The sequence below is a fragment of the Ylistrum balloti genome, unplaced genomic scaffold (genome assembly GCF_031769215.1).
Source record: "Ylistrum balloti isolate Yb309-2 unplaced genomic scaffold, AGI_CSIRO_Ybal_v1 Utg369636, whole genome shotgun sequence".
Lineage (NCBI taxonomy): Eukaryota > Metazoa > Mollusca > Bivalvia > Pectinida > Pectinidae > Ylistrum > Ylistrum balloti.
This window is the reverse complement of record NW_026781899.1, coordinates 561,988-578,653: the sequence shown is the minus strand read 5'-3', so window position 1 is coordinate 578,653 and position 16,666 is coordinate 561,988. Positions and strand designations below refer to the sequence as shown.

At 34.5% G+C, this 16,666-nt stretch overlaps 1 protein-coding gene across 1 annotated transcript; it reads right to left on the bottom strand.

Moving 5' to 3' along the window:
* Positions 1 to 6,993: 6,993 nt before the first annotated feature.
* Positions 6,994 to 16,666, bottom strand: LOC132553346 (N-acetylglucosamine-1-phosphodiester alpha-N-acetylglucosaminidase-like). The gene is made up of 11 exons (XM_060217583.1): positions 16,662 to 16,666; positions 15,816 to 16,189; positions 15,396 to 15,489; positions 15,124 to 15,254; positions 14,437 to 14,551; positions 13,189 to 13,317; positions 12,369 to 12,571; positions 11,956 to 12,132; positions 11,617 to 11,739; positions 8,448 to 8,517; positions 6,994 to 7,126 (listed from the first exon to the last, which is right to left on the bottom strand). The coding sequence occupies exons 1-11, from the start codon at positions 16,664 to 16,666 to the stop codon at positions 6,994 to 6,996; spliced, it is 1,554 nt and encodes a 517-aa protein (XP_060073566.1).

Here is a 16,666-nt window from a genome sequence, read left to right as displayed (position 1 = left end):
ACACATTTACACTAGACCTGGTGATACACACGATACATTTACACTAGACCTGGTGATGTTGTAACACACGACACATTTACGCTAGACCTGGTGATACACACGACACAGTCTCGATTACTGTTTAAAAAAAGGACTATTTCTGGTCCGTGTGGTACTTCTCACATTACGTATTGTAACCCAATGTATGTAGGCATTATTTATTTCGCAACAATTTAAACTTATTTAAACTTATACCAATTATTCAATTTGATTTAAACTTGCGAGGAGCCTTACTGTGGAAGGAAACTGGAGGCTTCGTGAAAAACCAACGTGGTCTGTAAAGTGACCGGAACTTATTCACGTCCATTTGTGAACTATTTAAAGTTAATATGTAAGATTAAATTATTCAAACTTGTGCTAGACATAAGTCAGATGTTTCATCATAGTGCATCTGCCTGTGTTAATATAGTACTGACATCTACTGTGAACAATTATGTATTGACCAGTGGCCAGAGGTATTCTGTCGTTACTGTCATTACCTGAAGCCTATCGCAGCAGTCTGTATGATGGTCAGTGTAACCTTATCTTGTTGTAAACAGCCGAATCTATTGCCATTTATGTGTGCAATACCATGTCGATAACTCACGTATACTTCAATCCATGTTTACCTGTTTCCTAATGTGTATTAGTTCTTCATCAGTTAATTAACATGGCTGGTATAAATACAACCACCGTTCTATCCAGTATGCACGTCGCCAGAGAATCGACGTACGTCGATTGGATTCCGCCCGGCGAATCACGGAGACGAAAAACTGCCAACAACAACAAATATCCAGTATGTATTGGTTCCTGACGGCCAGACAGGGGAGAGACTAGTCTCCGCTGGCGGGAACCCCGCTCGCACTCTAGTCTCAACTTATGAAATATAACAAGTTTTCATTTTACTGGCGCCGTGACCTCGGACACCACTGTAATACAATTACTGGTCATTCATTATCAACTCTACGATTACTACATTGGAAGAAACATTTAACAAGTTTTTCATTTTATTTGAAAAAACAGATACGGTACCACTGCAGCACCCGACTCTTCAATAGTGGCAGGAGCCTGCATACTTTAAAATTTTAGAGAATTTTTTAAGCAAGACGTATTATCATAATGTTCTTAAATGTTATCATAAGATTTCAGAGAGTTCTCTTTGAATGGTACTAAGGAACATATCACCTTACTTTCAACATGTTTAACAATAAATGGGGTTATTTCAAGAACAAAAGAGCAAAGCAAACAACAAAAGAATATAAACAAACAATTTGCTTTCGTTATTGACAATTGTGAGCTGGATGGTAAAATTAATTAACAGAATAAATAAATTACCGAATGGCGGAATTAATCGATTATGACTTGTCAGTTATTAATATTTCTAAAAATAATATCAACCCCGTCTCTTTGTAGTGTATAAGATTTCAAAATTCATACCCTTTTAATTTCCCCTCCTCCTCAACCCCTTTTCACGTAAAAAGATGATACTAATTCTATCAATCGATATTATTCAATCACTCCGTGTGTAAAATAAAAACCCTTTAAATAAACAATAACATATTTGTTTCGAATAGATATGTAAAAGTTGGAATAATTTAATTGAAAGAAAACATAAAAGAACTTGCTTATTTGTTTGGGTCTATGAAACAAAGGCTTTTACACACACATACACACTGCTGATGAAAGAATCTGGATTAATCCTTTCTCTCTGTAGAATAGAAGTTTAAACATTACTCCTCAACCCCTTTCCATTTAAACGAATGATGCTATTTGCATTCATCATTAGTATTTGATCACGCCATGTGTGTAAGGAATTATTCTAAGTCCAGATTTCCAGCTATCTGACAATTGGACAATTAATTGACGGTGTTAGACATATTGTGTTGAGATTCTATAACAAACGATTAAATTCCACTTGACTGAGTAATTTGTTTTTCGTCGGATTTCGAACTAATATCTTTTCTCAAGTCTGTTATAAACTTTGCTCGAATCGTGATGGTCAAATAACTAAAGTATGTTTCGGGTGGACTTTTGTATATACTTCCAAGCGGAATATACTTTTCCGATGGAATTCCATGTTCAGTAATCAAACACCATAATATCGATTTCTGATTTTTTGATTGCTCTTTAGAAATACAAATCGGAGATGGCTTCCTCGATAAGGAATTGATGCGTCAGTCTGTTTGTAGTACTGTTTGATATAACGGCCCTTGTGCTAAAGCCATGCAGAAATTCACATAGATTAGTAATAGGTCAATATTTTGTTTAATATTACTGATGTTATAGTGAATCCCTTGGTAAAAGTATCAAAACAGTTTAGATACAACTATAACAGTTCATTACTTGATTCATGATCAGTTATAAATTGAAAACTACCACTAGGGAAATATGAAAAAAGAGAACAAACAACATGCTATTGATAACTGATGTTTGTTACAGATGTCCATTACAGCTCGCGACCGTATATACTAATAAAGTTTATCAAAATTTACTGATGACATATCGTTAAAGGTTTAAACACCGTATAAAAACTTGATGTCTATTTCAAGCATTACCCTAGCAACATACCACCAACTCTTTACTCTGCTACTTCTGGCTTTGCATAGTGTGTTCAATTTGGATACTAGCCTCCATCCACCAGGCATCGCTAACAAGCAAATATGTCATTGAAATCGGTACTACTATGTCTGTTACTCAGCCTTGGAAATACAGAATGTAAGTAAACATTTCTTCATCTGAAAAAATGCTATTTTTGTCCTTTCATTCATTTTTTGTATTTTTTTGTTTGTTTTTTTTTTTTTTTTTTTTTGTTTTTGTTTTTTTTTTTTTTTTTTTTTTTTTGTTTTTTTTTTTTTTTTTTTTTTTTTTTTTTTTTTTGTTTTTTGTTTTTTTTTTTATTTGTTTCTTTTTTTTTTGTTTTGTTTGGTTTTGTTTTGTCGTTGTTGTTTTTTGGTACATTTTCATTTTATACATATATTATATTTTCTTTTCATTGTTTTTATTTATTAATTAATCTGTTTTGGGACACGTTACATAATTTTTTGTCTAAAAAGGAGAAATTCATTAATGCTGATACTGAAGCTTGTGTAATAGACATACCTGATTTGCATCATTAAATACAAATTTAGTTGTGAGATAATGCAGAGTCAATTAATAATTATCTGCACTATACAGCTTTGTTGTGGTACAATTTTCTTTGTGTTGGTAATCTCAATAGAATAAAAGTTCTTATAACACAACCAGTAGCAGATTTGAGTGTGACTTTTCGATGACTACACAGTCACCTTCATCAGCTACCATTTTTGTCTGATGAAGGTGACCATTGAGTAATGGAAACATCACACTCAAATCTTTGACTTGATCTGTTAAAAGAACTTATATTTTATTGTATCATACAGCTGTTAAGTGATTTTTACTCGTCACTGATGCCAAGGGCATAAGACGCTCTGTTAAACATAGGAGGCGACACGGGGAAATCGAAAGTGATCGCAAAAGTCTAAGTTTAGAGGGAAAGGCGCATTATTCGTAATCATCATATTTGTTCCGTGTTAAGATTGTTGATAACCCATCGTGTGCTTGTGGACATTACTGTGGCGATGTTGGTCATTTTTCCCTATAATGTAAGTTTATGATAGAGTAAAAATAACGCTTTTTCAAAGTATAAACATGTTGAATATAGATCAAGTGAATTTACATCTATCTTTATTTGGAAATGAAAATCTGTCCCTAACTACCAATACAGAAGTATTCAGACACGTGCAATTTTTTTTATCAAATCCAGCAACAGATTTTAAGTAAAATGTACTAACTGTTAAATATATTATGTATGCCTTGTTAATGTTATCATGTAAATATTATCGTGTATTGTATTAGAAGAAAAGGCGGTCATCAGTTGAAATAACTTGTGCCTAATCCTCTGCTCAATTTTGGGGCAATAAATATGTTTGAATCAAACCAAATCAATCACCATACAAATGATAACCTTAGAAAAAAACATCATGTGGAGTAATCTGGGTCATGTATTTGAAACATATTTTATATCAAGAGTTATTTAAATTAATGTCCATTTCATATTCAAATGTATTGTAATTTTACCCAGAAAGCTTAAGAGCAAGATATTTGTTCTAGTCTGCTGAAAGACCAATCCTTGTTTATTAATTTGGTTTCAGGTATCGTCTTTGAAACAAAGGCTTCTAGACATACATACACACTACTGACCAAAGACTTTGGCACAGCATCAACCGAAAACACCTTTACGTCGTTTTCCTTTCGTGTCAGAGTGTGTGATGACGTGTACGTCGGACTTCTGACGATGAATGACAACAACTTCCAACAAACGGATATGACGTATGTGCTTTTTGACAAAAACTCGTCACAAATCGTAATCTCTAACCAAACAAGTCCGATCTACTACCGGCGAGTGTATCATTGTGAGGTAACCGAAGGATTCCAGATGAAATGGAATGCTACTGGAATATCTTTGTTCACATTTAACACTACGGGCTTCGAAAAATTCGGTGATTGGTACATAAGTTACACACCAACTTTATTAAATGTTAAATATATTGGAATACTCGCTCACGATGACGCTCTTTGGAAAATACCGCAAGGTAACTATTATATCAATTGATTTCCATTTTGCACAATTTATTAAAGTAAACTTTCAGATGTGTGCATTTCTCTGAATTCAAATTATCACGTTTGGAATTTTTTTCTAAAACAGACGTAATACAAGTAGAATATGCTATTATTGTAACGATACTTGTATAGCTTAACCACATCTGTAGGCGTTAAGGATGCTCATAGAATTTACAATTGTATATAAATGTCATGATATACCCGCATAAAATTATTGAAATCAGACAATACTTGATTTCGACCAATCAGATGGCTTCATTTGGTTTCTGTGATAACCGATGAAAATCAAAAACATCATCGGAACTCAGCCTTGTGTTTATTCACAATCACGTAAATTTTCAAGTTTAATAAAATAATTCCATCTTCTAGTTTTTGAAAATATTAGTGAAAGCTTTCGTAGCCGAAATAATTAGAGGAAATGAATTTATAAGTTATTGATAAAAGATATGATTTTCTCATACTTCCTTTTTTCAGGACGGGCTAAGAACTTTTCATGCCAAAAATAAATTAGCAGAAAATCGCAATTCCTAAAGTAGAAAAACTACTTAAAGTCACTTATATTTCGCGTGGGTTTTTTTCGCAATGAGTCAAATTTTTCCATGAAGTCAAGTCGCCACGAAATAAAAGTTTTTTTGCCGAAAACAAAATGTAAATGGAGTCCTGTAAAAAAAATGATTTCAATCATTTGGATAAGCTGTTATGTAATGTCTGTTATGTTCTTACTTTAATCACACGGAACTAAAAATAACGTTTTGAACGCCGTTCTATTAAAAATAAAAATGATTTGGTTTAAATATATTTAATTTAAAAACGACAAATGGTGGAGTTCTAATCATGGATGTACTTTTTTCCACAACATACCTGAATACACAATCAAGCCTAGAAAATGATATTCTTCAATATTTATTGAACAAGGAATCATGAAGATTTTCCCCCCAAACACATATGTTTTTAAATGAACCACATGTCTCTAAAATATGAAAAAAGAATTCTGATATCTTTATTAGATCTGTAAACAGTAATTTTCATTCAAAATTGTGAGCGTTATCACAAGTTGTCGATTTCTAATAAATGCCAAGTTTGCTGCTCTCTCTTTTTTTTTCAATACGCAGAGGACATAAAGCTAATATTAGACACAGCAGACACAACAGAGAGCGCTTCAACAACAACAGACCGTGTCCAGACAACAACAGACCGTGTCCTGACAACCACAAATAGCGCCCAGACAACAACAGACCGTGTCCTGACAACCACAGACCGTGTCCAGACAACAACAGGCCGTGTCCTGACAACCACAAACAGCGCCCAGACAACAACAGACCGTGTCCTGACAACAACAGACCGTGTCCAGACAACAACAGACCGTGTCCTGACAACCACAGACAGCGCCCAGACGACATCAATAGAATCTATCACCAACGCATCCACCGCTAATACGAACACTTCGACGGTCATTCAAACGTGCAGTTGTTTATGTTTCAACTTCACGCCACCTTACTTGTCTACGTGCACCTCTTTCGATATTAGGTGTCTTGTAAAGGAACTCAAAGTGAAACTGAAAGTAGATAAATCCGCGTTGTCCTCTACCATACGTAAGAAGATAAGTGTCGAAGACGACAGGCCGTCTGCGCAGGCACTAGGTGTAATCGGTGTATTGATCATCGTAATAAGTATATCGTTAATTGTGGTCCCGGATGTAGCACAGTTGGTCAAGTACCTGTATCAAGGTAAAGATTCGCCAGTCACAAACTTTACAAAGAAACCAAAGGTTCACATGCGTACCAGTAGCAAAAGGGCGAACTGACGTTCGACAAATTTACAGCACGACTAGGTCGGGTAATTGCCGAAAATACGGAGATTCTTATTTAATGCTGTCGTCTGTAGCTTGCTGGTCCAGGTCCTGCTGTAGTTGGTTTTTTTCCCTTTTAACCTGCTGTTACGGTTGTGTCGTTGAACAAAGATCCCACTTTAAGTATTTTGGTCAGGTAACATTCCGGAAGAAATATGAGCCATTGGATGGTGTGGCTGACAAACGTTACAAACATCAAACAGCAGCGGAGTTGGAACAGGTCGTACAGATATACAGATGATATTTATTTATAAACACAAACTGTAATATATCCACAACACATCCCTTATTCCTAATGTAGTTCAATTCATGATTGGAAACATTTTCAGAGCTCTTTCAACTTCAGTTTTAACATTTACTCCTGTATATTCTTCGGTCGAAGTAATCGTTTTTGTCCGTGTATCTTTGTCAATAAACGTGTTGTGGTTGTAGAGATTTGCTTTCAGCGTTTGGCAAGTGCAGCAATAGCAACGTGAACGTTCGTTTGATTACGGCTGTTTATATCGTTCAATGGCTGCTGTGTGATGGTTTGAGAGAAATTGTTTATAGAGAAGGAGTATATTGAGGATGGTGCTGATGGATGCTTCCAAGCTTACCACCAAAAGGGCTAATGTCATCATTCTGGAAAAAAAGGAAACACATTCTGAAATATGTAAAGATGTCATTTTCCTGTAGCAAAATAAGCACATGCTACAGTGGGGTACTTCAGATCATGTTTGTGTAAGCCTGTAAAAGACCGATACAAGCGGCATCAAATATTTGAAATCCTCTTGTAAAAAAAAGTTCAGTTGCCATCATTGTAAGAATAAAGAAATGCTAGTGTGTACCATGTTCATATCCTAAGCAAGCAGATCACCAAGTTATCTTAATGTAACATTTGAAATAACATCAGATTAATATTTTATTCCTCGTCTGAAAACCAAAACTATTTCGTATTTTGTAACTTTGTAAATTCAGAAAACATTATGTTTGATAGATTCTGCTGTTTAACACATACATGGACATGATGATATCAACACAACAACTGACATATTCAGTATAACTATTATTACAGTAATGATTCTGATGAACAATAGATAAGTCGAAAGTTTTTGAAAAGTGTGTAGTGTCAACTTCTATCGTCGTTGTCGGAGAGGGACTGTCCTTATTCTAAGTATAAGTATGTATATTTGTATATCTTAAAAAGTAGTTTTGTATGTATTCAATTACCCCCTCCCCTTCTCTGTCTGTCCCTGACCCCCACCCCCACCACCACCACCACCTCTCTCACACTCTCCCTCTCTCATGTATATATGTATATGTAACATGCCATCTTGTAAATATGTGTATTGTTTTATTTTTTTGGGTGGTTAGGGCTTAATATAAGTTAACAAACTTGTGCCGAATCCCATTTGTACTTATTTGACAAAATGAATATGTTTTCCTTTATTAATTTTTGTTTTTATACCGCCTATCAATCGACAACTTTGACCTTTTTCTTATAGCCATTTTCAATTTTTTATGAGTCCTATCTATAAATCTAACAGCTAACGAAGTGCTACTGAAAGAAGCGTACAGTAATACTTTCAAAGAAAATATCCCAATTTCCTGTTCTCATTTAAGAACGTAAGATTTCATGAATTGACCAAGATTAGAATGACACAAGTTGTCGATAAAGCAAAAGACGCTTACCTCTTCGGAACACCTGTTCTTATCTTACTTGTACCTTTCAGGATTCTCCATGTAAATATTGCTTTTGTTCATAATTCTAGTTTTATAGAATTTGAGTTTGAATTATGATTATATCGACATGTTGATATTTTCTGGTTTATTTGCAGTAGGTATCATATTCGAAATGAATTTATGTTGACGCATGCGCAAATAGATTCATCGAATAAGTCTGTGATTTATTTGCTTTTATAGAACTAAGTTCAACACACTCTTATTTTTTATCAATACTTACCTATAATGCACTAGTTGTTCGGTCTGTATTTGTGTGTCATCTAGAAGACCATTCGCAACACAATTATACACTGAAAAAGTGAAACGGTAATCATATTAATCAGTTAAGCAAAGAAAATTGTTGTACAAAAAACATTTAGTTGTAGATTTCACAGAAAGACAAATTTAATCTTAGATAAACTCTCTGTATAGTTACAGTGTATATAGCTGCGTCTGTATATCAAAGCCAGTGCATTTATTGTTGAAATAAAGTTATTTCAACATCTTTTCATGAATCCATTCATGTCGGGCGTTTTCGCATTGTAAACTCATACCTATTGTGACGTCACACAAATAAAGATTATCACGCAATATCAACATGAAGACAGCATAGAGCTGGTAAGATCTACTCCTTAATGACAGCAGATGGCCGTAAATATGGTAAAAAAAAACCCAGCAACCTCCGGCAAAATAGAAATCCATTCACAGCAATGTATTGCAAAACTTGAAAACTCCACATCCGGTCAATCTATTGTACCACCCGACCATCAACCCCAGATTCTCCCGACTGCACATTTGTAACTTTTGCTAATGAAACATTAATTAAATAATGTCTATACATACGATGTATTATATTATAACCCATGTTTTTACTTGTGTTCATCCACATTTTTTGAAGTGTTGTAGTGGTCGTTCTTTTTAATTGAACAACCATGCTTATACATACTCACCATTGTTTGAATAATCATTTGTGGTTAAATGAATGTCTTCATTTTCTATGTGGTTATAAACAATCGGTCATGTCTGTACGAAATTCCTTTCATACACACCTAGCTATCTCATTCACGGTCCGGCTAACTATCGCTGTCCGAAACCGTTTCTAGTCTTAGACTCCGAGTTCGGACGTACAGTTACATCCATACAAGTAGTGTATTAAATCGGAAATTATTCATCCTGACCGCTTTCTTGTCCGTCGCCGTTTTCAGTCTTTCCGTCCGCGTCTGGTGTACAAAACCATATTTATATAACACGTGAAATGGAAATCCGTTATACTTACCACATTCATGTCCGTTGTCGTTCTTTCCTTAGAAAAACTTAGAAAAAATATATCAGACCACTTTTTGAATAAGCCTGCGAAGTTTGGAACAATTGCAATACCACTCTTTCAAATAAATTAGAAAATATTCAGTATGAAGCAGGTCGCATAATTACAGGATTACCAGTATTTACTAAAACAGAATTTATTTACAAGGAGCTAGGCTGGCAATCATTGGCGGACAGACGTAAAAATAGGAAGTTATCTATGTTTTATAATATTTATCACAATAATGCTCCTTCATATATAAAACTTATTTTGTCAAATTCTACAAATTACAATCTTAGAAACAGAAATAACATTCAAATTCCACTCTATATTCTACAACTTACAAAGTCATCCTTTATACCAAGCACTTCTGGAATACTCTACCAATCGAAACTAAGTCATCTGATTCTATCAAACAATTGAAAACTCTTCTACCTCATCTTACTATCCCTACAAATATTAAATCATTTCTTGAGTACGGGCCTAGAAAAGTAAATATAATAAATTGCCAACTCCGCAACCGCAGCAGCTCTCTAAATTATGATCTTTACAAAGCACGTCTTCGACCCAATTCTTCTTGCAGTTACGGACATTATTCTGAAGACTCTAGTCATTACTTGCTTTTCTGTAACAACTTTGATCAATTACGTAATAGAATGCTTCAGTCTCTTTACTGGTACAGCGAAATAACTGTGGAACACCTTCTATTTCTAAATCTCGATACTGATAAAGATATTGTCATCTGTAGGTCTGTACAATCATTTTTTTCTAGTTCAAAACGTTTTAACATTTCATCATCGATAACCAGGACACCTAGTATGTCTATACTACCCCTTCCCCACATCCCTTCCATTCATCCAGTTTCATCCTTTCCTCCCAACACCGACGGGTATTGTTTTATTTATATAATTATACTGTTTATTTAGTACATACTTCGTAAAATATTCATACTTTACCAAAACCATATACTAAGATCATGGCTGTGGTTTCCTAATCTTGTCGGCAAAGCAGGTAGAGCACGACATCGTAGAAGGACAAAGTGTGATCCAGGAGAACGACAACTAAAGCACGGGATGTGACTGAACATTTTAGATAAGTAGAACGCAATGTGTGTACAGTAAAGAGTCAGTTCTTTGCCGACTGGATTAGGAAATGACTGTCACCAAATCCACAGAATTACTCGTCGGTGCCCCCCACCCCTTACTCCAATTTTGTTTTCTCTTTCTCATTGTCTAAGCCTATCTTTAACTAAAAAATATGAGAAGTTCTAAGGCTATTGCGTGACTATTTTAATTTGTATGTTTTTACTTCAGAGTGAAAGTACTGTTCATTTGAATTCTTCTGTACAATCTCTGAGATTTCAGATGGTAGCCACTGCTGGTTGACCGGTAAGCCACATTTTATTTCATACACATGTAAGTGACATTCGTTTTAAATGATCAGAAGTATGGATGTAACGAAATTATTTAATACAAATTCCCATATAATTTTTAACATTTTTTATGATCCCTTTGGATTTCTCCGAGTCGCGTCCTAGATTTTAAAATATAGATCCCTAGCATCATGAATCTTGGAAGGACAAATCAGCTGTTTGATGTATTTTTTCTCTCCCTTTTTAGGTGCTATTCAATTTGCTCATTCTTCAATAGTATCCTTAGATTTATCCGATCGCGTAATGAAATAAGAAATTTGAACTCATTTAGTCTTAATAGAAAATTAAGGATACACAAACAAAATTATATCTTTTCCTTCTTTTTTAAAATATTTTTTTACTATCCTGTTTCATTTAGAAATGATATATCTATTTGTGACGTTGGACAAGTTTGATGCTCGTGTGTATAATTGGAGGTCCCATTATTGGACTGACCACGATTAACATAGCGGGTTCCATTGAAAAAGGTGAATACGCTTTCTCTTCCGGAACACGTTGTCATAATCCCCGTGTACTTTTAACGACGTCTCCGTTTAATTTCTTTCTTTTGTTCATACTCTACTATTGTGTGATTAAATTTGAGTTTGAATTAAGATTCTGGTTAATACTTTATATTTCACATGAAATGGAAAAACAGGATTTAAGTGTATATGTGGATTAGTGTCTTAAGATTACCTCGTAGTACGTCTGTGTTCCTCTCGTTTCCATTGCAACTGCCGGTCACGTGATGACAGGGACATCCATCTTTACACTGACATTTTTTATTGCATCCTTTACCATAATATCCGATATCACAAACTATAAATAAATACGAGAGATATATTCACAGCTTGATCTATATATAAGAAAGATATTGGATATGTTAATTCACGCGCAACTGTTGTATACATATTTATTTGAGAAAGCAAACAGCAAAGCCAACCGAGTCAATGATTCATATAAATTTCCTAACCAAAAGAATTCACGTGACTGAAAAAATCAAAACCATAATTTTAGTAATTATACACTATGTACCTTCTGCGCAAGCGCGTCCTCTGTATCCCGCGGCACAGTCACATGATCCATTCCTAACGTTACACGTGGCACCATTCAAGCATAGACAGACTCCGGTACAACTTATCCCATAATACCCTTCTGAACACGGTACATTGCAGTCTAACGTATGAAACCCAGCATTGCATAAACAGCCGCCTAATCAAATGAATAAAACAAGATGTTATTAACTTATGATTAATACGTGTACGTCTGAATGAGAACATAGATCTGTTTAAATTCCCATTTTTTGCCGTGTTATTTTGATTTTTTTCCTCTGGAAGGGATCTAGTTGGATAAATGAGAATGAGTCTAGATTTTTCCAAGTGGTAATAAAAATAATTAATGATGTTATCTTATTTTCACAATTAATGAATTTAAAGGAAGATTCATACGTGGAGTGCATTTCCCGTTGAATGAGCAGTCTTTATAGCACTTAAGATTAGTACAACCCCTTCCAGTCCATGGGTAGTAGCAATCACACCTTCCCATAATGCAACGGCCGTGTCCTGAACAATCTTTAGGTTCACAGGCCGGTTCGTGCACGCAGAGAATCGTAGACACAGGCCGTGGACACCGAAACCTGGCATCGTCTTTACTGAAATACAAAAATCACTGAAATTGATACAGTACTGAATGAGACAACATAAACCTTTAGATTCTTCTCTGAGGTACAAGAATAACACACCTGTATGGTGAATTAACGACCCACAAATTATGTCACGTAAAGCTTATCACTAAAACTTTCAACAAGGAATGAAAGAAGTTCAATATTTACTTAACAAATCATTTATGAATACTACAAAGCGCATTTAGAACAATTCCAGACGATCTTATAAAACAAAATTTCATTCGGGAACACCTGATCTTGTCTCACTGTATTTTTTTCAGGGGTCGATAAATCTTTCTTTTGATCATATTTTGCCTTAATGTCATCAAATCTGAAATCGAACCAAGCTACCATTTCGACAAAAGTCAAATGTAAGAGATTGCAAGGGCACAAAATAAAACATAAATCACAGTGTGGACAATAAAATTTATCTTAATTAACCTGGTAGAACGATTATTTTCTATAGTTCAGAATATTAACACAAAGAGGGACGTGTTAACTCTAAACAAACTTCAGGTTCCTGTCTCATGAGTGGTATTACCCTGCTTTTTGCAGAATGTTATGTCCCGTATATGTTTTTATGGATGACACATCTCCAACCTTACCATATATCCGGTGGTTGGTTTATCATTGTGTTGTTGATCAATAAAGACGATGAGCCTCCCCCGTCTAAGTTCACAGCCTGAACAACACCAAACTTTAAAAGGATATCTGCAAACTCGTACAGGTTGACGCTACAAGGAAATGCAGTCATATATCATTAACTGCAATTGCATAAGATGACACTATGATCTGCGATGTGGAACAACTCGAATAACAATATTTTAATGCAAATACTAAACTCATAGAATGTTTAATTTTCTAGGATAAGATTTCAGCTTTTGATTTATGTAGAGTCCTCAGACTATAAAGGCTAGCAATGACTTCAAATAGGGCTATACTATTTAAGAGCAATAATATCCTGAGCATAAAAAGAGCTAAAATAAATTTTCTCAAATATGTACGTTTAGATAACAAAATTGAAATATTATGTAATGATACTAATTTCTTTTGCTGTCGTGTTTCATTTTACTGTAGTCATATTTTATTCCTTTGTTCATTTTTAGCTTGTTTAAAAGTAGTCTGACGCAGAAACAATAATAACTCATTACTGAACACATCTGTCTATTTAGATACAAATAGGGCATGTATGAGATCATTATTACCAGGCGATTCCAGGAATGATAATGCGTCCTTTTACAATTCTAATTTAAGAATGGTGCTTATAATTTTTTTGGCCATGTAATACATTGCAACACTAAAAAGTTCTTGTCTGTGTTTCAAAGGATGTTTGGTGAGAACGACACGTGTTCATAATACATCCTGGCAGTCCCAGAGTGTTGTAACTGGTCCGTAACTATAACCTGTCGTGGTGTGGAGAAATTTCTTCGGTAAGATGTTCACTTCTAAAACGACACATATTTCATACAGAAACCTCCGACTTTCCTGCCACTGGTGTCGGAGATCTGCAGACGGAGATCAAATTAAACAATATGTGCTTCATATGAAAGGTACAATAGAAATCAATATATTTCTTCACCAAAAACAAGTTTTCTAAATAACAGTGTTCTAATGTGAACAAGACGAAGACCACTTGTCCAAAACATGGTTAATGAAGTATTTTTTTGGTCTTGGCCTTGGTTATTATATTTTTTTGGATAGACGCCAAATTTGCAGAAATATACACTACGACGAATACCGAGTTCTAAATTATTCAAAAGTTTCAGTACAGAAAGAAAACCTATTGTGCAAAGCAATCTTCTTAATACGTTTTATTTCTATGAATACTTCAACGACATATGAAAATTTAGTACCCTCTTTGATGTGTATTTCCATCCACTTGCATCAATATGACCCTGCCTTCCCTGTCCACAGCCACCGCAGACCTCGCCGATAGTGTGCTGGAGAAATTTTGCATCGTCATCGCCACTTTTGCAATGAAAAAAAATTTTTTTCTTTTAATCATCTTTTTCATTTGTTATTTCACATCATTCAGCCAATAAATCAATATTTTTAGTTTGTAACTATATCTGATATTTCACAAGCATATTAATTTGATGATTTCGGTAGGTTATTGACCAATCCTTGATGGATATTGATGAGTTAGGACGAGAATGTCATGGTTCCATTAAACTCTTCATTCTGTTTAAGTCGAAAATGAATCATTTTGAGAAATACAGATGTGTTGTCTTAGAAAACAGCAAGTAGGAAAACATTCTGAATATTTTCGTAGAAACAACATGTTTGTGATTCTATGTTAGCAAATAGTATTTAATGCCTTACACGGACCTTTTCAACCAATATATCTCCAAGAATTATACAGAAACATCCCTCAGAAATCCGTGAAAACCTTATTTTTTCTACCCTCCATATTTTTATATTAGTTTGAAGTCTTATTTTAGTTTGATCCGCTTATTTCGTTTTTTTTTTAGTTTTGATTTCTCTAGATTTTTAATAATAGTAGAATCCCTTCAATTAGAAATATGGAACAGCCTTTATACCTGGTAATGGTGCAGAACATTCGTAATCTATGCTTTCATTGATGTTCACTTCACCATTCCGTATCAGCCAGATAACTCCACCCACCAGCTGAATGAATTTCTCTTTCGCCATGTCCGCCTCTGTCAGATACCTTAAAATAGGTTTTCCTTGTGATGATACGTTCAGCTATTAAAAACATCGATGTACGCCATTGCAAAATATGTAAATATAATTACATTTTGTACCAACAAATTTGGAGAATTTATCGAGGAATAAAAATGATGATACTTACCCGGTAAATATATCCCCATTTTCTTTAATTCCAAAATATACATTTTGTATTCCGCCAGAATCGCGGACAATTCTTCCATTACTAACAATACTACCTGTGGATGATGAAATCGAAATTATTATCAACCTGCTAAAGATAAACATAATCTCTACAAATAACGATAAATTTATTTCAGATTTTTATTTTCTAAAAGCTTCATAGAATTTACATAGAACTGTTGTATTTTTATCATATGCGTATGTTGGCTTGACATTGTTAGAATACAAAATCCGAGATTCTTTATAATGTTTAAATACTTCTCATTTAGGAGCTACACCATACCAATACATCCAACTTTCCCCAAAATTCAACTAGTACTGGGAAAAAGGATATCTTCAGGTTATGTGATGATGTACTTTTGATCAAGACTGAAACACATACCAAAGCATCCTGCTCCTGTTCCATTTTCGTAGAAAAACCCTGCGTTCATTGCAACCATGCAGGATTCATGTTCGATAGTTTTGGCTACAAACGAGCGATTTATTTGGCAGCCGCCAGGCATCCATGGTTCATGAACGGACAACGTATGGTATGGATACTTTACGTGGACATGACGTAAAACCAAATGACGCTGTCCGAGATTTTCGAATGTGTAACGGTAATCCACGAGAGGAGGTTGAAGCGTCGTGGTCTGGAATCCGTTTGATCTGATGACAGAGTATGCTACTTTTCCTGACTTAACTTTTGGACATTTTGACTTGATTCCGTTGGCTTGAACCGTATTAACGATCCAGATCGTTGACAAATATAGCAATCTACAAAAATACATATATACGTTTTCAATATCATAGATTTGCGACTTGAGGGATTATTCATTTAGTGGTATCTGCTGATTCACTAATAAGCTATACTTTATCTTACTATCAATTTTATAGTAAAAAGTACTAGTTCATTATGTGTTTTTGTACAATCATTTTGATAATTAACAATGCAGTTTGCCGTTTTCCCTACGTTACAGTTTAATGAAAAGAAATAGCGCAATGACCCAAAATAAACACATTTATTTAAAGATTTTTGAAATCAGATAACATCTAAAAAACAAAATTCATTCCGAGTTGTGGAGGGGTCATTTTCTTATGTGTGTTTCGACACAAAATAGAATATTCCTTTAAAATAATGTAGCAGTTACAGGCCTGACACCATAATGCATCAAAACTATGGGGAAAGTGTCCTGAAATGCCATAACGTCTTGTCAAAATTGGATTAATTTTTAATTTGACCCTAAACCCCAT

Coding starts and splice junctions, on each gene's coding strand:
- LOC132553346 (XM_060217583.1), bottom strand. Junction 12,133..12,368: donor CAACGGGAAATGCACTCCAC/GTATGAATCTTC, acceptor TCATTTGATTAG/GCGGCTGTTTATGCAATGCT. Junction 11,740..11,955: donor AGGACGCGCTTGCGCAGAAG/GTACATAGTGTA, acceptor ATTTATTTATAG/TTTGTGATATCGGATATTAT.